This window comes from Venturia canescens, chromosome 5 (assembly GCF_019457755.1).
Source record: "Venturia canescens isolate UGA chromosome 5, ASM1945775v1, whole genome shotgun sequence".
In the NCBI taxonomy this organism is placed as follows: domain Eukaryota; kingdom Metazoa; phylum Arthropoda; class Insecta; order Hymenoptera; family Ichneumonidae; genus Venturia; species Venturia canescens.
In genome coordinates, this window is record NC_057425.1 from 3,146,354 (window position 1) to 3,164,591 (window position 18,238).

At 42.0% G+C, this 18,238-nt stretch overlaps 3 protein-coding genes across 4 annotated transcripts in view; 1 reads left to right on the top strand and 2 right to left on the bottom strand.

Annotated features, from left to right (window-relative positions):
* The window catches only part of mbo (Nuclear pore complex protein Nup88), a 65,807-nt gene extending 56,867 nt beyond the window's left edge, over positions 1-8,940 (top strand). For both annotated transcript variants that reach the window (XM_043420665.1, XM_043420666.1), the window contains 10 exons: positions 5,562-5,684; positions 5,958-6,236; positions 6,325-6,517; positions 6,879-7,039; positions 7,149-7,234; positions 7,485-7,732; positions 7,828-7,944; positions 8,037-8,263; positions 8,389-8,637; positions 8,723-8,940. In XM_043420665.1, the coding sequence (XP_043276600.1) occupies positions 5,562-5,684; positions 5,958-6,236; positions 6,325-6,517; positions 6,879-7,039; positions 7,149-7,234; positions 7,485-7,732; positions 7,828-7,944; positions 8,037-8,263; positions 8,389-8,637; positions 8,723-8,786 (1,747 nt within the window). In that variant the 3' untranslated portion in view covers positions 8,787-8,940. The remainder of the gene's footprint in view (positions 1-5,561; positions 5,685-5,957; positions 6,237-6,324; positions 6,518-6,878; positions 7,040-7,148; positions 7,235-7,484; positions 7,733-7,827; positions 7,945-8,036; positions 8,264-8,388; positions 8,638-8,722) is intronic.
* LOC122411680 (3 beta-hydroxysteroid dehydrogenase/Delta 5-->4-isomerase type 4) lies at positions 8,639-10,613 on the bottom strand. The gene is made up of 5 exons (XM_043420671.1): positions 10,457-10,613; positions 9,819-10,349; positions 9,569-9,727; positions 9,239-9,495; positions 8,639-9,118 (listed from the first exon to the last, which is right to left on the bottom strand). Exons 1-5 carry the CDS (start codon positions 10,491-10,493, stop codon positions 8,966-8,968), a joined length of 1,137 nt encoding a protein of 378 aa, XP_043276606.1. The 5' UTR covers positions 10,494-10,613; the 3' UTR covers positions 8,639-8,965.
* Cse1 (chromosome segregation 1) lies at positions 10,613-17,757 on the bottom strand. Its single transcript, XM_043420664.1, has 15 exons — positions 17,443-17,757; positions 16,775-16,920; positions 16,337-16,675; positions 16,137-16,244; positions 15,958-16,050; positions 15,675-15,842; positions 15,459-15,588; positions 15,089-15,252; positions 14,528-14,717; positions 14,165-14,363; positions 13,724-14,076; positions 13,331-13,634; positions 13,023-13,190; positions 12,636-12,946; positions 10,613-12,549 (listed from the first exon to the last, which is right to left on the bottom strand). Exons 1-15 carry the CDS (start codon positions 17,525-17,527, stop codon positions 12,404-12,406), a joined length of 2,904 nt encoding a protein of 967 aa, XP_043276599.1. The 5' UTR covers positions 17,528-17,757; the 3' UTR covers positions 10,613-12,403.
* Between the last annotated feature and the right edge of the window lie 481 nt (positions 17,758-18,238).

Consider the following 18,238-nt stretch of genomic DNA (forward strand, 5'->3'; position numbering starts at 1 on the left):
AATTGACCGGAGACTCGACGAGAAAAAGCGTTAAATTTCTCCGCTAATAAATATTCTATAAAGAGCTGGCACACGCGCGGGGGCGGCTTGTAAAACGGAAATTCCCCTTATCACTGCTGCCGGAACGCTCCTCTCTTAGGGCCCATTCATTATTGTTTTTGTGCACGTAAATACCTTTTATTTCTTTCAACTTGTGGCAGCGCCCTCCCGAAATCTCCAGAAACCGAAATACTCTTCGTTTCTCGTCTTAGACTCGTGAAAATTTGCTCCAAATTCGGCGCCGAATCGAGCGCCGAAGGCGTCGAAACGCGAGTTTCTCTCAATTTCATTAAATTTCGATGACCGTTGAACCCCGACAAATGGTCGTCGAAACATTGGAAACGTGTTTCCATTTTCCCACGAGAATTATGCCGTGACAACGAGAGAGCCCAGTTCGGTCATCTCGTTCCAAAACATTCGAGGCGCGAAGGGCTTTAGCTTTTTCCATATTCGTGGATCGTCAGTTTATTTTTCTCCCTGTGGCCTCTCTCTCTCTCTCTCTCATTGGCCCGAAATCCGGGGCGTTTATTAAAAAATCCCCCTCGAAAAAAATGATTCAACTTTATGGTTATACATGTGTAATCCCGATGCAAAGCCTCGGCTAATCTCGTAGGAACACACGGGCTTGACTCGTATATGATACTCCGTCGTGTCGCTCTCGCCCGGCAATCCATTCGCACCCCTTTCGCACCCTCCCGAACGTCCTCTCTCGCTGTCCTCTTCCTCCTGCTCTCCGCCGGGGTTGAAACACAGGAAACTTGCGAGTCCGCGTTCAATCCTTTTTTCCTCCCGCTGGCGAGCAGACTTTAACAACCCATAGACGATTATCGCCGATCAGGGGCCGTAAATTTCCACCGGATCCAGGCTTTTTCTCCCGGCACCGGCGTTTAAGCGCCGGGGCGAAAAATGCCGTCGAAAGATTTTTCCTACAGGTCGTTACGAGTTGTCAACGGTATCTGGGCTGCAGGCGGAAGTGCAAAAACAGGAGGAACGTCGATGTGAAAACTTGCGAAAAAAGCGGCATTTGTGCGCTTGTTTTTTCCTTCCTGCTTTCTCCCTTTTCGTCATCGATTGCAGTGGTCTCTCGTCCGAAGCTCGATGAAGATCTCCGGGTCGCGGTGGTTCCTCGCCGATTTCCTGGGAGGGTTCGACCCCCGACGGAGCCCAAGCGCCTCCGGGCACGGCAGGGACGTTCTTGCTCGAAGAAACGCTCGAATTCACTGCGAAAGATGCGAAGGGAATCGTCCGACGAAATGAAAACTCGTGAATGACCAAGCGGAGCTCCCCGCTGATAAAGATCGTTCCGGGGGGCAGGTCCGTTAATTCGAGAGCCCTCTTAACGAGATCCTGTCTAAATTAGCGCGATCCGTGCCGGGGGGAGTAGAGTCGGAGGGTGTACTTTGTATACCAACAGAAGACGAGGATGATGAATCCACCTGACTTTGTTCTCCGGCGCGTAGCTCCGTTTCGGTTGTTTTTCCTGTCGGAGGAGTCTTTGGAGCTGCATACTCGTCACTTCCCAATTCCGGCTACGTACAGGTGTGTAATGCGGAGTAGTCGCAGCGAGGAAGTACGATGGGAGAGTGGCTCGGAGGTCCGAAAGCGAGTGAAAAAGGAAAGGAGAGAGAGAGAGAGAGAGAGAGAGCGAAGGCTTCTTTCCCCACGGGGACGAGAAGTTGTAATCAAAGAATTTTGTCGACTCTGAGGAGCGAGCGAGCCCCGAGTCGGACCGGGCTCGAGGAATATTTAAATACCCGAGACACGCGTACACCCGCGTAACGAAATAAAAGCCCCAACGGCGAATGAGACATCTGTCGGTTCTTTTAATTACAACGGTACGTGTGCTCGGCGTATATACCTCGAGTACTTTGCTCCGGTGGCAGTGGCCACGTCCGTCGGCCATCCTTTTGTCGTGTTTGTCATTTTCTTCCTCGACCCTTTCGAGAAGGCTCTTCTTCTCGCGGAGCATGTATATCTAATGAGCGAAATGTTCTCTTTTATTCCCGGCGTGTTTTGCATCTTTTTACCTGGGAGCGTATTAGCTGTCGGCGTCTTAGAACAAATTCGTTTAATTGTCGCGAAAAGAAAACTGAAAAGAGCTTTCTTTCGAGGGATTAGTCGCGTTTAGCTCTCGCCGGTAGCTCTCGAAATTGCAGGAAATAATGAAGGTAGAACTGGCGAGCTCTCGTCCTCGCATCCTCATTATCAGCGAACCTTTTCCACCGAGTTTTACACGAATATCGCGCGTTTTGTACTTGCCCGCTTTCTCGGCAAGGCTCGAGCGCAATAACGCGACAGAGATCGGAGGGCTTTCGGCACACGGGACCAAGAATTAACGGTCTTAGTTGGCATGTGGCACAAGTGTGCGTCCCTCGGGAGGAATGGCAAGAAGAAGAGGCTCCTCGGCCCTCCTGAGGAAGAGCGCGAGGAGCGCCCTCCTCCGCCTGCCTCTTCCTTCTAGTAACGAGCGAGAGATCACGGAGCAGCCGCACACGCGAATAAAACACCGACGCAACACACGGGGGAGGAAAGCTGCGATGAAAGAGCAGAGAGAGAGCAGAGGCCACGATGAATTACGAGGGAGGCGTCGGGCTATCAGTAAGAGAACCTCATCCCCCTCTCCCTCCCGCGCTCTCGCTTCCCAAATGCTTGTTCGCGCGTGTATATTTTGCTAGCAACATCCCGATTTTATGGGCTCGCCATTCGCAAGGGATGCGCAAACTTCCGTTTCTCTCGGAGCTCCTCGACGTCGTTACTCTTTCGCTACCTGCTTCCCTTCCCCTCTTCCCTCCTCTTCCAGAAAAACAACAATAAACGCGCAAGTTTACGTGACAAAGTGCACGCTCGCGGCGCGATGACAGTTATACATTCTAAATTATTCCTGATCTGCGCTCAGATTTCATCCCGATGCCGTCTTCTGCACCTCGAAATCCTCGGAGAACATCGAACGAAGCGATCGTCAGAGCCGCTCGAGTCGAAACTCACTCACTTATTTGAAAAAACCACTCTTTCGATCAATGCTCATCGACGAGGAGCAGCCGCAGACTCCCCATGAATCACGCAAAAATGCATATTTATGGGAGGCACAGGTGGGCTAACGAGTTATTCCTAATCTATGCTCCCGATTATCATAATGGGCATCGTTTCTCCAAGCTTTTCCTCCCCCCCACGAAGCAACGTGTCAGTAAACGAACGAAAAATCGTGCTGTACAATGAAACAAAAAAAAAACTTGTCTCCCGCAGCTCGTGCGGTCCAGACCTGATTCCGCTCCCAGGCCTTCTGCTCCTGCAGTAAATTCCATCGTTATACACCATAATTTTCCTTTCTCGCTTCTCCCTCGCTCTCTTCCTTCATATTTTTATCTCGCAGCTTCCCACTTTTCCTCGTTATTTCATCGGAGAGCGTATTATATATTCTAAATAATGTAATATTACGGTGCAACACATTGCGCGCTGCTTATCCCAAGAGCCTTTAGCGAAACCTCCAACTTTGGCAACTGTCGTCGTTCTGGCCACGACAGACTGCGCCCTTTTCCTCTCGTACCAACATCCACGACGTGAGAACTTAACAAACTCGAGCTCAACCTGCCTAATGAGACTCGAGTTATCATTTATACGATTTATGCCTACCGAGACCCTACAAAAACTAAGCAAACTACAATTGCCGTTACTACTCGAGTGCCCGATCCTCCCGCAGAATCCACTTCAACTTCTCTTTCACGTCCTGCCTTTTTCTCCGCAAACTTTCCGCGTCTCGGTGCGCCTCGAGACTCGCGATGCCCGTTGGAACACTCTCGAAGGCTTCGAAACCTGCTAAGATTTCATTTCGCGAGGAACGTGCGAGTTTCTTCAATTTCATGAAGCTTATTTGACGGAAATCGTTGGAATTGATCCATCAATAAATCGCTTGGGTATTCGTCGCTTTTTATTCTCAGAAAAATATTTTTTTTGTATATCGAAGTGAATATTTTCGTCGAATTTAACGGAAATTCTTGATCGAGAAAGTTTTCACGAATTCTCGAGCGCGGAGTCGGAAAAAGCGTCGCCTGTCGCGAGCCCGATTGGAACGGAAGACTTTTTCGTTGAATTGAATGAAAATGAGATTCCGACGAATCGAACGGTCGTTGGTGAGCGATGGGGAATAGTAGTTGGTGCGGAGCAACAGGAGAACGAGGACGAAGAACGAGGGTACAAAAGTCGTAAAAATTTTAACGGCGTTGCGGTAAAGAGGGGAAAGCGATTATCCCTGACGCAACGGGCCATTTAACCCGAGGAAAGTAATATTTCTAATTAGCTTGGACCGCGATAGCTCCTTTTTTCTCAGCGCGACCACACGTAATGTACCCTCGTGGCCCGTGACCCCTTTCGGGTCTCCGGTGGGCTGCTTCTCCCGAGAACAAAAATATTTAAAAGGAGAGAGAAAAACAGTTTTTTCGACTTCCGAAGATCGCGTTATTCCACTCATTGCTTTTCGTTTGCGCTATTTCTCTGCCCCTGTGCAAAGAAAGAGCAGGAAGACGAACATTCGTTTCCGTAATTAGACTAAAAACAAGGAAAAAGTTGACGGAAAAATTGCGAGACGAAGAAAAGTTCGCGGTCGACTCCCACGGCTCGGTAAACCGCGGCGAGGACCCCCGCAAACGAGCAACAAATCCTGCTCCCTTTTTCTCCGCCCTCCTCGGGTACTCCGCGTCTTCCCATCCCGGTTGTGCACCAGGAAAAACGTTGCAGGGTTCGCGAAGGTCGAGTGACGCGGGACGAGGGAGCGTCCTCTGGCGAATGAAACTCCGCGGAGCTTCCAAAAGTTATCCGGTTCTGTTCAACTTGAGGGAGGATTCGAAATTTCGAGTAAAATCCTCAGAACTCGATCGTCTGATCTAAATCCTTTGTAAAGACACTTCAACGTCCCGCGGTTCGCCAGGAACAACCCTCGAGCGCTGTCCCCGGCAAAGATATCGGTTTTCCGGACACTTTGTATGTGAAATTCGGGTGCGATAAGCTCCCCGGAAATGCGCGGAATGCGCGTGTTGCATACATTTTTATCAATTATTAAGGAGCCGCGACGGGGGCGCGGCAAATTTGGCTCGTTTCGGGTGAATATCTCTGCACGGTTTGTGTGCTGCGCGCCGAAACGCGGGGAGTTTGTCGTACGTACATTCGCGGAGCCGGATAGTCGGAGCGCGCGATATTTCATGCGAGCACCGTATACGCGGACATTAATAACTTTCGCGAGTTAACCATTCTCGTGGCGCGGAGGCACTCTCGCGAGCCTCGCGCTGTTCCCGACACCGAGACTCTTTATATCCATCCATATGACCGCATGCTCACTTTTTTTCTGCCAACTTGCAGCCGACCTCGTTCCCCCTGCTTAAATTATATATGCGCGTATAACGACCGGAAGAAAAATCAGCGCGGCGTCGGAAACACGAAAAAATCGAGAGACCCCCGACAACTTGTCAGCTCCGATGGACGTAATCAGCTTTTCTAAACGATTTTTCTTCTTTACTTCTCCAATCTCACAGGAGCCACAATCTCAACGCGTGCAGCTCACAGCTCTCCACCACCGAAGTACGACGCGTCAGATGGCATCCAGGATCCGCCAACGACTCTCATCTCTTGGTCCTCACCTCCGAAAACACCTTCCAGTGAGTTTTCGACCCTTTTCCCATTGTTCAAATATTCATTCCAATTCGTTGATTCGGTCTCTTGGGAGTTGCTCCCAAAAAAAACAAAGATATTCATAAAAATGATGTTGCTTCGGTATTCTTAACGTTAGAATTCATAAACTATACTCGACCTTTGCGAGGACCTCGATGCTTTTGATTTTGCACGATTATTCGTCGATCGGATGATTCGCCGACGTCATTCCGAATTTTTTATATCCGAATACGTGACTACAGCGATTGCGAATTGTTCAGGTTGTACGAGTGCGAATTGGGGAGTTCGCCGAGACTGATGAGAACGTGGAAAGTCGGCCCAACGCCTTTGGCTTCGCCGTCGAAGTACATGCCGACGATAGAATCACTGGGCGAAACCGCGGTGGACTTTGATTTCGCAACGCCAACGTTGAAAACGGAAAACGATGGGAAAGAGGGAGGAAGCAAAAACTACGATTGGAATCAAATCGATTGGCCGATTTGCGTTCTGTGTGGAAACGGCGAAGTTCTGCTCGTCGTTGGAAATATTTTGTCAGGAACGTGAGTGCTTTTTGCGTCGAGGGAGAAAATTCGTACGAACGTTTAAAAATTTACACGCTCATTGACTTTCGTTGCTATCTCGTTGAAGCCAATCGAAGCCAGTCGTCCTCGGATCTCTCACCATGTACCCGCCCGCCGACGATAATTATGGCATCGATTCGTGCTCGATAATGTGCATTCAAACTACCCCTCCGATCGTCGTCATCGCAACTTGCACAGGAAAAATTTATCACGCCATCCTGTTGAAAGATTCCTTCCTTCCTGAAGAAGACGAAACTCAGGTAAGCAAAGTTTAGCCTCCGGAATACACCACGTCCCCAGAAGCGATGAAAGTGCCAAACTTTTTTTACCTCTAAGCAAAGAGCAAGAAAAGTCGATTTTCTTTATTGAAAACTTTTATCGAGTGTGCGAGCGAAAAAAGATACATTTTTTTGGGAACGAACGTTCATTCAGAATTTTTTAGACTCTTTACCTGTTTGACATTTCAAATCTGCGAAAACAGTTGCACGAAGCTCATGAAACGAGAGCAGAATTAAAAAAAAAAAAAAAAAAAAAAAGCGTGCATTGTTTCCGTCCCGTTTCCAGTTGCATTAGTTGCGACTGAAGTTTAATGGACTTTTGATGAAAACAATGGATTTTTAGACGCGATCTGTGTACGGCTCTACGTACAGTCTGCACACACCGGTGGATGCACTTTTCGTGGTCGAATGTGTCGAATTGGAGCTCGGCCTTTTGTACTCCGAACAGGACAGAAAGTACAGCTGTCCGATTCACTTGCACAGCGACAAAGGCAATAAATCGAGGTTCGTTTAAAAAAATTTTGAGTAAATACGATTCTTTTCGGGAAAAAAAAAAAAATACCCGACCTTGACTACGATTTTCTGAACTTTTTGCTTTTTTCAAACTTCGCAGATATTTCTGTTCTCACAACGCCGGGATTCACGCCATAACTTTACCGATGGTGTCACAGCTGGACGAGTACGTCGGAGCGAAAGACGGTTCGTGAATTTCGAGGACTTTTTCCATTTTTTTGTACTCTATGATCGATATTTTGTTAAAAATAAAGGGCGATTCCGATCTTTGTAGATTTTAAAATGACAATGAAGAATCAACGTTTTTTAAAAACTCTTGAAAAAAAAGTCAAAACCATAAAAACCTCAAATAATTCCAGTGATTGACTACTCACTGATTCTTTGAACTATAATTATTGTTGTTTCCAGGTGATTACTATTTTTTATTCGTTTCCAGAGGAGGCCGACTTACATTTACCTACATCTCTGAATCCCTCGAACTCTCAATACCTCGTCTGCACGCGAACGAAGCACACGGTCAGCGAGGACGCAACGCCAGTTTTTGGTTTCGGATTACTGCAGCAACCCTGCCCAGTTCTAATCGCTTTGCTTCACACCGGAGTAGTCGTTGATCTGTCGGTCGTGGATCTCGATTATTTGCCACGAATCGATACGCCGAAGCCGATGGTTAGCCCGAACAAAAAGGTGAGCGAGAATTTTTCTTGCAAAAATGTAGATTTTATGAAATATTTTATCTCCACTCGTCACATTTTCTTTCCATTTTTCATTGATTCGAAAAGATCACGAGGGAGCCGTTCGACACTTACATTCGAAATCTCCTGAAACACTATTCGACGTCTCAGCCAATAACGAAATTGGGAACCCGATCAAAGCTGTCAGCCAAAGAGTGCCTCGAGGTATCGTAATTTTTATCATTCTCAAATTTCGTTAGTACTAGAAAAAAAAACAGATTTATGATACTGATTCGAGGACCGTTTATTCTTCACAGCTTCTTTATCGAGCGACTCACGTGTTTCGCGATCAACATTTCGCACGACTGGACGAGGTTCGTGGAGAGATAGAGAAAAAAGTACGGGCTCTGAAGGCCTTGAAAAATCATCAATTGAAAGAACTTGCAACGTTGATGGAGACGAGGAACGAGCTACAAGAAATGGCTGAATATTTAGCTGAACGATACGAGGACATCAAGGACACTCAAGTCGAGTTGGCCGGGAGGTAAGATCGAGGAAAAAATTCTATTCGAAAAAAAAAACGATTTTATTTTTTTCAATTTTAACTTTCATTTAAAATCCATGCTGATTTTCGTCCCATTTTGAAGTAAACGCTTGTATTTTCTTCAGAGCGAAAGAAGTTTTGAAGCTGGTGAATTACAAAGAACCCTCGATGTCGAGTTCGGAGCGAGCCGAGGCGGCTGAGCTGAAAATCATGGACGACAAAGTACTGGAGCTCGTCGTACGGATAGGCCAGTTGAAGAAAAAAGTTGAAAATCAATCGAAACATTTCGAAACACTCGAAAAGATCGAGAAGCAGAAGGAATTGGTATTCAGCGAGAAACAGGAAGAGGCGATTAAAACGAACCTCAAAAAGATGTGCGTTTAATTTGCGTTTATTATTCCGTATTAACGTTTCCGTTTATTTTTACTTCATAAATGCATACAATAATATTTGTTACAGGGGCAAAGATATAAGTGAATTGATTTCCCAAGTTAAAGTGCTCGAGGAAGATGTTGACGTCTGAAAAATCAACCGGAAAACATACGATGATCTAAATTCGATTCCACGTGAATGTAAAAAAGCGAGTTTTTCATTACCATCATAACGTTTTTTACTTTTTATTTATCGTTTCAAATCTAGAAATAAGGACTTTTTCAATAAAATAATGCTTCCTGAAATACATTTGGATAATTATCCAAACAATTAATTATCCAGTAATTTACAATAGTAGTTAGAGGCCCGAGTCAAGGATTCATCTGCTGAGTAATAAGGATCGTAATTCAGATGAATCGAGGCTCTCGTTCGATCGTACAATATCAATGACCCCATATAAGCTACCACGCTTCTCGGCGCTATCTGTAATATCATGACATTCGGTTCAAAAGTAATCAAATTAATAAATTAATAAACTAATGAAATGAGTTTGAATATTCGATACAAAAATAAAGTGGTGAATATTATTCGAGTTCGTATTACCGGTAATTTGCCGAAAAATCCTGGATCAAAGTTCGTTAAGATTTCAACGATCCAACCGCACAAATAGGAGAACAACGACGGAATATTCCAAGCTGATGGGCTCACGCAATTTTTACTGTCTTTTGAAACTTTTTGACAGAAGCGCAAAACGTCAATAACGGGAGTATCGTCGGTGATCGTAATCGGGAGTCCGGCTACTGATTCAGGGCTCTCTCTCAATGCGTTTTTCGCGCATATGAAAGCCCATGCCGCATTACCTGTTGGGAAAACATGGTCACAAGGGCAACGAGAAAATTTCATATGAAAACTTTTCATCTGATGGATACGGACCTACATACGTGATTTGCTGCTTTCCGCCAACACCAGCGAGACGCAGCAAAGAGTTTCCTCGATTTTTTCCAATTTTGAGAAATTTTCCAATGAATTTTTCGTCACCGTCGCCATACAGAAAAGACGGCCTTAAAGAGAGCGTGTGCAGGACTCCTTTTCCTGATTTCACCGGCAAAAATGGTTTTCTTTTTTTCAATTCTTGCAACATACATAAAGGAATTATTGTAATTTTTTAGGTTTCATTGAATACCATTTGCCAAAGATTTTTCATTGGCTCGGAGAACCAATTTTTCAGCTTCCAGTTTCGACGCGGCGTATTCTCCGAAAATCAATTTATCTCCATTTTCCGGTGTGCCGGATTTCGTCTCATTGGCATAAATGACGACAGAAATGAATCCGCCCCTTCCATATGACTGGAGTGTCACTTCAGTCGTGCTGCAATAAATAAAACGGTTCACACCCTCCTCTATGCACAGCTTCAACAAATTTTCCGTTGCTAATACGTTGTTTGCACGAAGGGCTTCTTTGGAGGGTGGGAATTCGTAGGACACGAGAGCTGCACAGTGGAGAACAACGTCAACGTCTTTGAGAACCGAACGACAAGATTCCATGTCTTTTAAATCTCTCTGATAAGTTTTCATTAGTTTTCCATCTTCGGTTACCGCTTCATCACCATTTTCCGATTGATCGCTAGGCTGCTTATCCAGTTCGCGAATTTCTTTCACCGTTTCATCCTTTCGTAAGTGCCTGACCACGTGTCGACCCAAAAAACCTTGGGCACCTGAAACAATTTGTTCGATTATACTTATCGAGACTATTTTACAATGGACCAATGAGAGACGCCAATTTTGCTTTCGTCGGCTTCAATCAGAACGAGTAAAATCGAACCTGTGACGAGCACGACTTCGCCTCGAGCCCGCTCCATCGTGACTGATACCAAACACTCGACTCAATTTTCCGGGATTCCAAACTCGCGCTTCCGCAATTCAATAACAAAGGAGGAATTCGCTGACTAAGGTTTACGTCAAAATAATATGATCCACGTAGCAACAGTGTCTTTTTAATAAACTGACCACAGTACAAAATTTTACAGTTAAGCACTAAACAATTTTCATGTATTCACATATCGAAGAATTGTTATTTTTTTCCACCTTAGAACGAAACTCTTTTTCTTCTGCATTGTTTATGTTACATTTTAAAAATATTGTGAGACTTCGATTAGGCGTCAGTGCACGTTGAGATGCCTTGTAAAAAAGTTTGTTCCGTTTCAATAGTTTTTTTTTTTTTATTTATGTATTGAAACAGAAAATGTTTTTCGATTTGTTTTCTCGAAAAATGACACTCAAAATCATACATATCACTTGACAACTTGAGGCATTACACGTAATTTCGAATTTTCCATTCAATTCTATTTTAAAAAGTTGTTCCTCGTGAAATATTTTACAAAAATAATAGTCCCTGGTGCGTTTACTTTTCATTGTACAATGTAAACGTTATACTTTCCTTGCTAGTCACGTAAAAACAGTTGGAACGAAAAACTTTTCAATACAAAAGCTCGTACAACGTACTGGAAAAGTATGATTTGCATTGCAGAGATAACGAATCGAAGGACTCATAGCAATGGTTGGATTTCAACTTTTAAAAAAGTGGTTGGATAACGAGAAAAATTAACGAATTTTTTTTTTTCGCTTCCCATGGAAATGCCCATCTTTCTTTTCGTGTCATCGGATTTTGCGAATGCCCTTTTTCTACTAGCAAATGTTTACTAAAATTTCCAGTTTTTCTTCTTATACATTTTGACGCAAAATTATTCGTAACAAATTTCAAGCATTCGGATGTCCAAGAATTTATCGGGTACATAATCGCTTTCAAAAATCATGGATTCTTCCCTTTCACTAATTTCTACTGACGCATTCAAACCATCGATTTTATTCACTGCTTGTTAGATCTATCACACATTCGATAAACATAGAAAAATATAAATTGTGATAAATTTACGAATCATTTCACAGATTACAATTGTTCAAGAATTTTTTACTTTGCCATTCCCGTTGAACATTAACTTATGAGGAATAAATTCAAATTCGATGCAGCACACTTCACGGTGATTTTAATGAGAATGAAACTAGGAAAATTTGTATAATTTTCAAAGTTATTCTCTTAGCACTGAGAAATCTTTTTGAGTTCGTTAAGACATGTGAAGTGAAGTCATCTGTCCAGAAATCCGAATTCGCCCTCAAACTTTGCGTCTCTTTGATCTTAAGAATGCTCCGAGAATCGAAAACTTTTGAGGTCGTTATATTTGTTAAATTCTTGAATAAATGTATCCCGAAAAATTCCTGTATCATACAGCCGCCCGCGGAATTCTCAGGCTAAATTCAATCTGATTTTGTCAGAGTGACCGAAAAAGCTTATGCGAGCATTGTTTGATCGTTCGACAAAACTCGGACGTGATCTATTATTCTAACTTTCTCTTCTCATTCAGTGACATTTATCCTGTAAAAATTGAGAAAATGAGTACTAGCGGTTGCAATGGACGTAAATGAATTTAAAGACAAAACTTGAATTACAACAATGAGTTCACTCGATCGATGTAGAAGTAACATCAGAAAATTCAAGTTCACTTTCAGACTGAAACAAACGCGGAAATTTTCAAAAGCCCATTCACACGTCGCAAATTCATTTATCCGTCGGTTTTGTCATAGCAAAAAGTAAAAGAAATAATCGAGCTTTGAGCGAATTAGTATTCCTATATCATAAATTGCTCAGCTCAATGTTGTTGAACTTTCTCGCCATCAGGTGAATCTTGAGTTTGTTACGAACGTCAAGCTCGTATTATGCAACGCTAATGCCCGCTGTTTGTAAGTAGTTTCTAAGATGATTCGCATTCGGCTCTGGAATCTGACCTAGAAGACCCGGAAGTTGACCAGGAGGCAGTCTGCCCAAACCTTGAGCCAGATGCAAACGTACGTCGCCAATAGCTGGAAAAAAATTAGATCGATACAATTCAATAAAATTTCACAAAAACAAATATTCGTAGTCTTGATTTTTAATTGTATGAATTTACCTCCAAGAGGATCTTTCTTGGGATTCCTAGCGCAAATCAGTTGACTGTAAGCCGCCTGATAGCCGGAGGAATCGTCGACATCCTGGAACAAAGCATCCTCAGGCAAAACAGTCTGATCGTGAGGTAATTCGAAGAATTCTACCAACGTAGCCAAAACGCGTGGATAAAACACGTTGTAAGGGCTTTCCACCATGGCAGGACAGTCTATTAACAAATTTGATATCCCCACCGCAGCAACTTTGCGTTCGATCTCACCGGAAACTTTCTGCAAATCTGCTAATATGACACGCTCGACAACCATACCGAACATTCTGCGAGTTGAATGTAAAAAGGAGTTAGAATGATTCTTCGTGATACCAAGGCTTTCAACGAGATTTTTTTACTCACTGTGGCTGAATCGAGTCCACTATTGTCACCAGACTCGAGGACCCGTATCTTATAATGTAGTAGGCGAAAAATACTATGAGACCTTTTACGAACTTTGTTGTTTTCGTCGACGATAACCTCTGGAACAGTAGCACGAAGACCTGCTTCATGAAGGGGTCCAACACGTTCCTAAAATTGATGATTTGAAATTCAACCGTGCAATATTGAAAACTCGTATAGGTTCAGTGATTTTACAAATTCATTTCAAAAAGTTTCAATCGGAATCAAACGAATGAAAGTACTGTGGGAGCCAACACAGCTCAACTTACGGAGGGAAATGTTCGATGATGCTTTGCATCAGCAAGAAACCTTCGTGATCGTTAGCTTTCGAGGCGATGAGTTTCTGAAAGACGCCCAACAGACCGCTGGTTTTGTCTTGAGCAATAATTTGATGTGATCCATGACTCACGAAAGCTTGAAGCAGTCGGTTCAAGGGATGAATATTTGCTTGACGTTCGAACAGAACAGGAGCCAGTAAGCATGGGAACAGGGCCATGTATGGTTCAGGAACATCCGGACCGGTTTGGAGTTCAAGAAGCAAAGCCAAAATTTGAAAGACGTATGGGATAAATTCTGCAAAAAAAAGTTAATTTTTCGGTCAATATTTGACAAATAAACGGAAAATCAAATTTATTGATAAAAAAAAACCCAAGTTTCCAAACCTTGAACGTCCTGCTGCAAGATCACTTGGAAAATTGGAAACAAAGCCTGTTCAAACGAGGCTACAGCCGCAGGATTAGTTTTGCACACGATTCTGATCGACAAACTCAACGTTTCAAAAAGATAATGATTGAAATTCGGTCGACTCGGGTTTCTCGAAACAATCGTCAGTTTTTCCGTCAATTTTGGCAACAGATCACCGAGATATGGTACAACGCTGTCTTTCAAAGTCCCAAAACTTCGCATGATCGCCTTCATCGAATATTCGTTCTCCTCGGAGCCAGGCATTTCCAAAATGGCGAATAAACCTTTCAGTAAATCGGCAGCCAACGGTGTGAGCTCTTCACCCTTGACTCTGTGAATTCACAATAAAATTCCGCAAAGTTTAGACGTCGTCGTCAAAACATTAGACTTCTCTTAGTGCTTTTTAAAAAATAAATTACATAGGCACGTTGTTAGAATCCTTCAGAGCGAGGATTTTCTCAATCGCACAAGCAGCGTAACTGTGCACCACGGTACTGGTCGCTGATAAATGTCTTATCAAATGAGGAATGCTTCCAACGACCAATTCTCGTGGTAAAACAGATCTGAACGACATCACAAATTTGATAGAGTCCGCTTTCAGTACGGGAAATTCGTTCACTGAAAAAGAGGAAATTACTCTGTAAATTCAATCATTTTATCCAGGCAATGAAAAAAAAGTAAAGAACAAAATATTTTTTGTAGCATGAAATGAAAAATATTTACAAATGTTCAGTGCTAAAATATTAAGAAGAAACTTAATTTATTCATTTTCTTTGACTTACCATTCTGTTTGACAAGTTCGGGTTCAATATGTTGAACAGCGAATGTTGGAAGTGATACGAATTCGTTACTCTGCGTAACACCGTGTTTTTGTGTTTGTCCTTTGCTCGCACTGCTTGTTACAAGATATATCGCAGCGTCCTTTTTCCGCCAATTTTCTGCCGGTTTTGCTGCATATTCAGACAACCTCAACTGGAATTAGTGATAAAAAAAAACCATTATAGACGTTTAAATATGGCCAACATTTTCAGAGTTTCAGTGCATTTGCGAGTTCCAAAACTCTTTTGAATTGGAAAAAAAGTAAAAAAAAAAGGCTTCAGTTAATCCAAATAATTTTATGCAAAGTATCGAATTGCATGAGTCAGATCATTAGGATCCGTCATCTCTTCGTGGTAAAAAACTTGAATACCACACTGAAACGGTCATCCAAATCACGAGAGAATTCATTTTTTTTTTTTTCAAGATATATTTTCATGTGTCACGAAGCAAAAATTAAATCAGTTTTTTCATATACGAATCCTAACAGTTACGAGGTGAATGTCTTAATACTGTTTCAAAATTACCATGACGTAGTGACCAAGAATATCCATTATCTTGGCCCCGAAATATTTGGCTAGAACCTTGACAAGATCGCAAGCAGCTCTGCGTCTGGTATCAACATCACTGCCTTCGATATCGCGTCTTATGTACTCCTCCGGATTATCCTCGAACAATTCGTTGTCGGACTCTAAGCACAAAAAATTCAAACTCACGTTACGCTTAATCAGAAACATGCAGCTCTTAAATATCTTTTCGGAGACAAAGATTTATTTGTCAGTAAATTTGTATTTGAAATTCTGAGATTTTAGTTAATTTGATAAAAAGTTCCAACCGTTTAGTAGTTCAGGGTGAAATTCAGAAATTTATAAAATATTTGTTTAGTGTTTAAAATACCTCGGAATTCGACATTGGGGGTGATGAGATTATCGCAAATGCTCCGTAACGTTTCCGGTTTTTCGAACAAATGTCTATATTGATCGCGATCGGCAACAGTCACCAAGAACTGCAGTGCATTCGACACCAGCTGCGAAATGAAAGCAAATTTTCTTCGTGCACTCGCATTGAACGAAATTTCGGTAAGTACACATATAGTTAAAACTGTACGCTTACAGCATCGAACTTGGCCTGCTGACCAGTCCCGTTGAGAAGCGCCCAAATTGCTTCGAGAAATTGTGGGACGTATTTTTGAAACTCTTCGTCATACTTTTGAGCATAAAGAACAATGTTGTCGCACACTTGAGACTTGAGCTGCTCGATAATTCCGGGCTCTTCCTCGTCCTGGAAAAAAAGGTACAAAAACATGTTTTTTCGTATCAAATTAATTTCCATGGCATGCTAGTAAGAACTTATCGGACTCAATTGGATTTTGATTGATCTTCAGAAGAAATTTTACCAAAGTTCGTAAGGATGGAACTTCTGTTGTTAAGAGAGTGTGGAAATTCGTCATCCATACTTCCATGTTGTCTTCGAAAAATTCGGGGAGATCCTGCAAATATAAAAACAATATTTAACAAGAACGCACATTGTGCATACACTTTTCATACGAGTTCCTTCTCCTCTGATGCCACTCACTTGAAAATTCAGAGAGTAAAATACTTTGCAGAGTATCACGAGAGAATTGTATATAACTTTCAACGCCTCATGATTATTGGCATGAACCTGAGTGAGATTCATTGTAGCCTGGAAAAATAGAAAAGAATTCGCATTATTTCCATCACTTTCAATTCTTAGCTATAAATGAATAATGAAGTAAGATCTAAAAGTCTTTTTACCAAGAAAAGATCGGTTAGAGGTTTGGCAAATTTGTTCAAAACGAATTTGATCTCTGTCCACAAAGTTTGACTTTTAAATTCGTAACGGTATCTCTTGAAAAGTGAATGTGCAGTATGGAGGACACCGTTGATAACATGGAAATCTCCGGTGTTGAATTTTTCAACCATTTGATCTATCAAATCAGGCCATTTTGTGGGAAAATCATGTTTTCCGATGATAGACACAGCGTCGGACAATTGCTTTTGAATCGAATCCGGCGAGTGCAGCATTAAATTAACAATCAATTTCTTAATCGCGTCGCGATCAGCTGCATGTATGCGATCAACTCCATCTTCATCCTGCATAGAGAATACAAAAATTTATTCTTCATTGAACGGCTTTCTTTCTTGGGCTCTTGAAAATGAACCCATTTCAACTGCCATCTTCGAGCAACTTACCACTTTCCAATTTCTTTTTATATAATTCTTGAAAGCAATTGCTCCCGCTATTCTGATCGTTATATCAATCTCAGCTTTGTCCACGAGGTGCAACAGGATCGCTGGATAATTCTGGTTTACTTCAATAGACTCAAGAAATTTCTCAGCTGGAATAATTAGATAATTTTAGGAAATTTATACTTAAATCTTGTGTTCACAGTAGAATGGTAAACCATGTTTAAAACGCATTGCCATATATAATAATTTTTTGGCTAACAGCAAAAAACTTTTTACCGAATGAGCAAATTCAAAACAACATTCGTTGATGGCACTTTATTATAGTACACTGCAGTTTTAGTAAAAAATATCGAATAAATCAATTCAACCAGAATTAAGATGATTAAGAAGAAAATATTTGGTAGTGAATTGATCAAAACAAGGAGGAAATGAAAAATAATTTGAAAGTTCTACAAATTTTTACATTCTCAATGAAATTTTAGGCGGTTATACATCTTTTTTGCCGGGAATCCTGCATGGTGTGCGATGCGTTAATTTCAAATTTAAATAAAAAAAGGGATTTCCTTCGTATGGTGGAGCACACCGTTAGAATTTTTTGATCTTGCAAAATTTAGCGTAACGTTACGTAGCAAACGGAGAAAAGACGAGTTTGTTTTTTAGGTTAAACTTACCGGGTCGCCTGACGTCTACGGCAGGGTTAAGCGTTGCTTTGAGATATTCGCTAAGAGTAACCAAATTATCACCTTCGAGCTCCATACTTAATTAATATTAATAAAAACCAACGAAAATCACGTGAAATGTAATGCTTAGCGACCAAACAAATTGCTATTTTTTTCGTGTATATAACCGAACGAAATTCTTTACACCAGCGGGATAGCCGGCTTCTGTGAATTGAATTTCAGGATTTCCAATAAACCGGCGCGCCACCGCCGTTGTACTAACCAAACCAACGGACCATACCGAAAGACGGGAAAATACGGTAAATTTAAAATCGGGTGAGCTACTGCTCCAATCGAAACAACGTAAACAGTAAATGACGGTCGACACAGCTCACTTTTCCATGCAATTACGATAATCTATTGCATGTCGATTGGAAATTCGACCTGCTAATTTTACCCGTCTGCTAAGTGTCGTGAAAAGAAAACTGTATTATTTGCCATAATGAGATCGAATGATTATGAAATTTTCTGTGGCAATTCGTCGTCAGACGAAAAATACGGAAAATTCACGATTGTGCATTACTGCAAACTTTTAAACAATGGACTTTGTGATATACTAAAATGAGAAACTGTCATGAAGGGAATCGCAATAAAAACTGCCAATTCAAAAACTGTATCAAAGTGAGAATAAAAACCAAACTTACCATGCTATGATAAAGTGATAAGTCCTTCAGATCTATCGTGATATAAATATCTAATTTAGGCTCAAATGTATCGCAAGACGATAAACAATCAAGCAAATAACGGC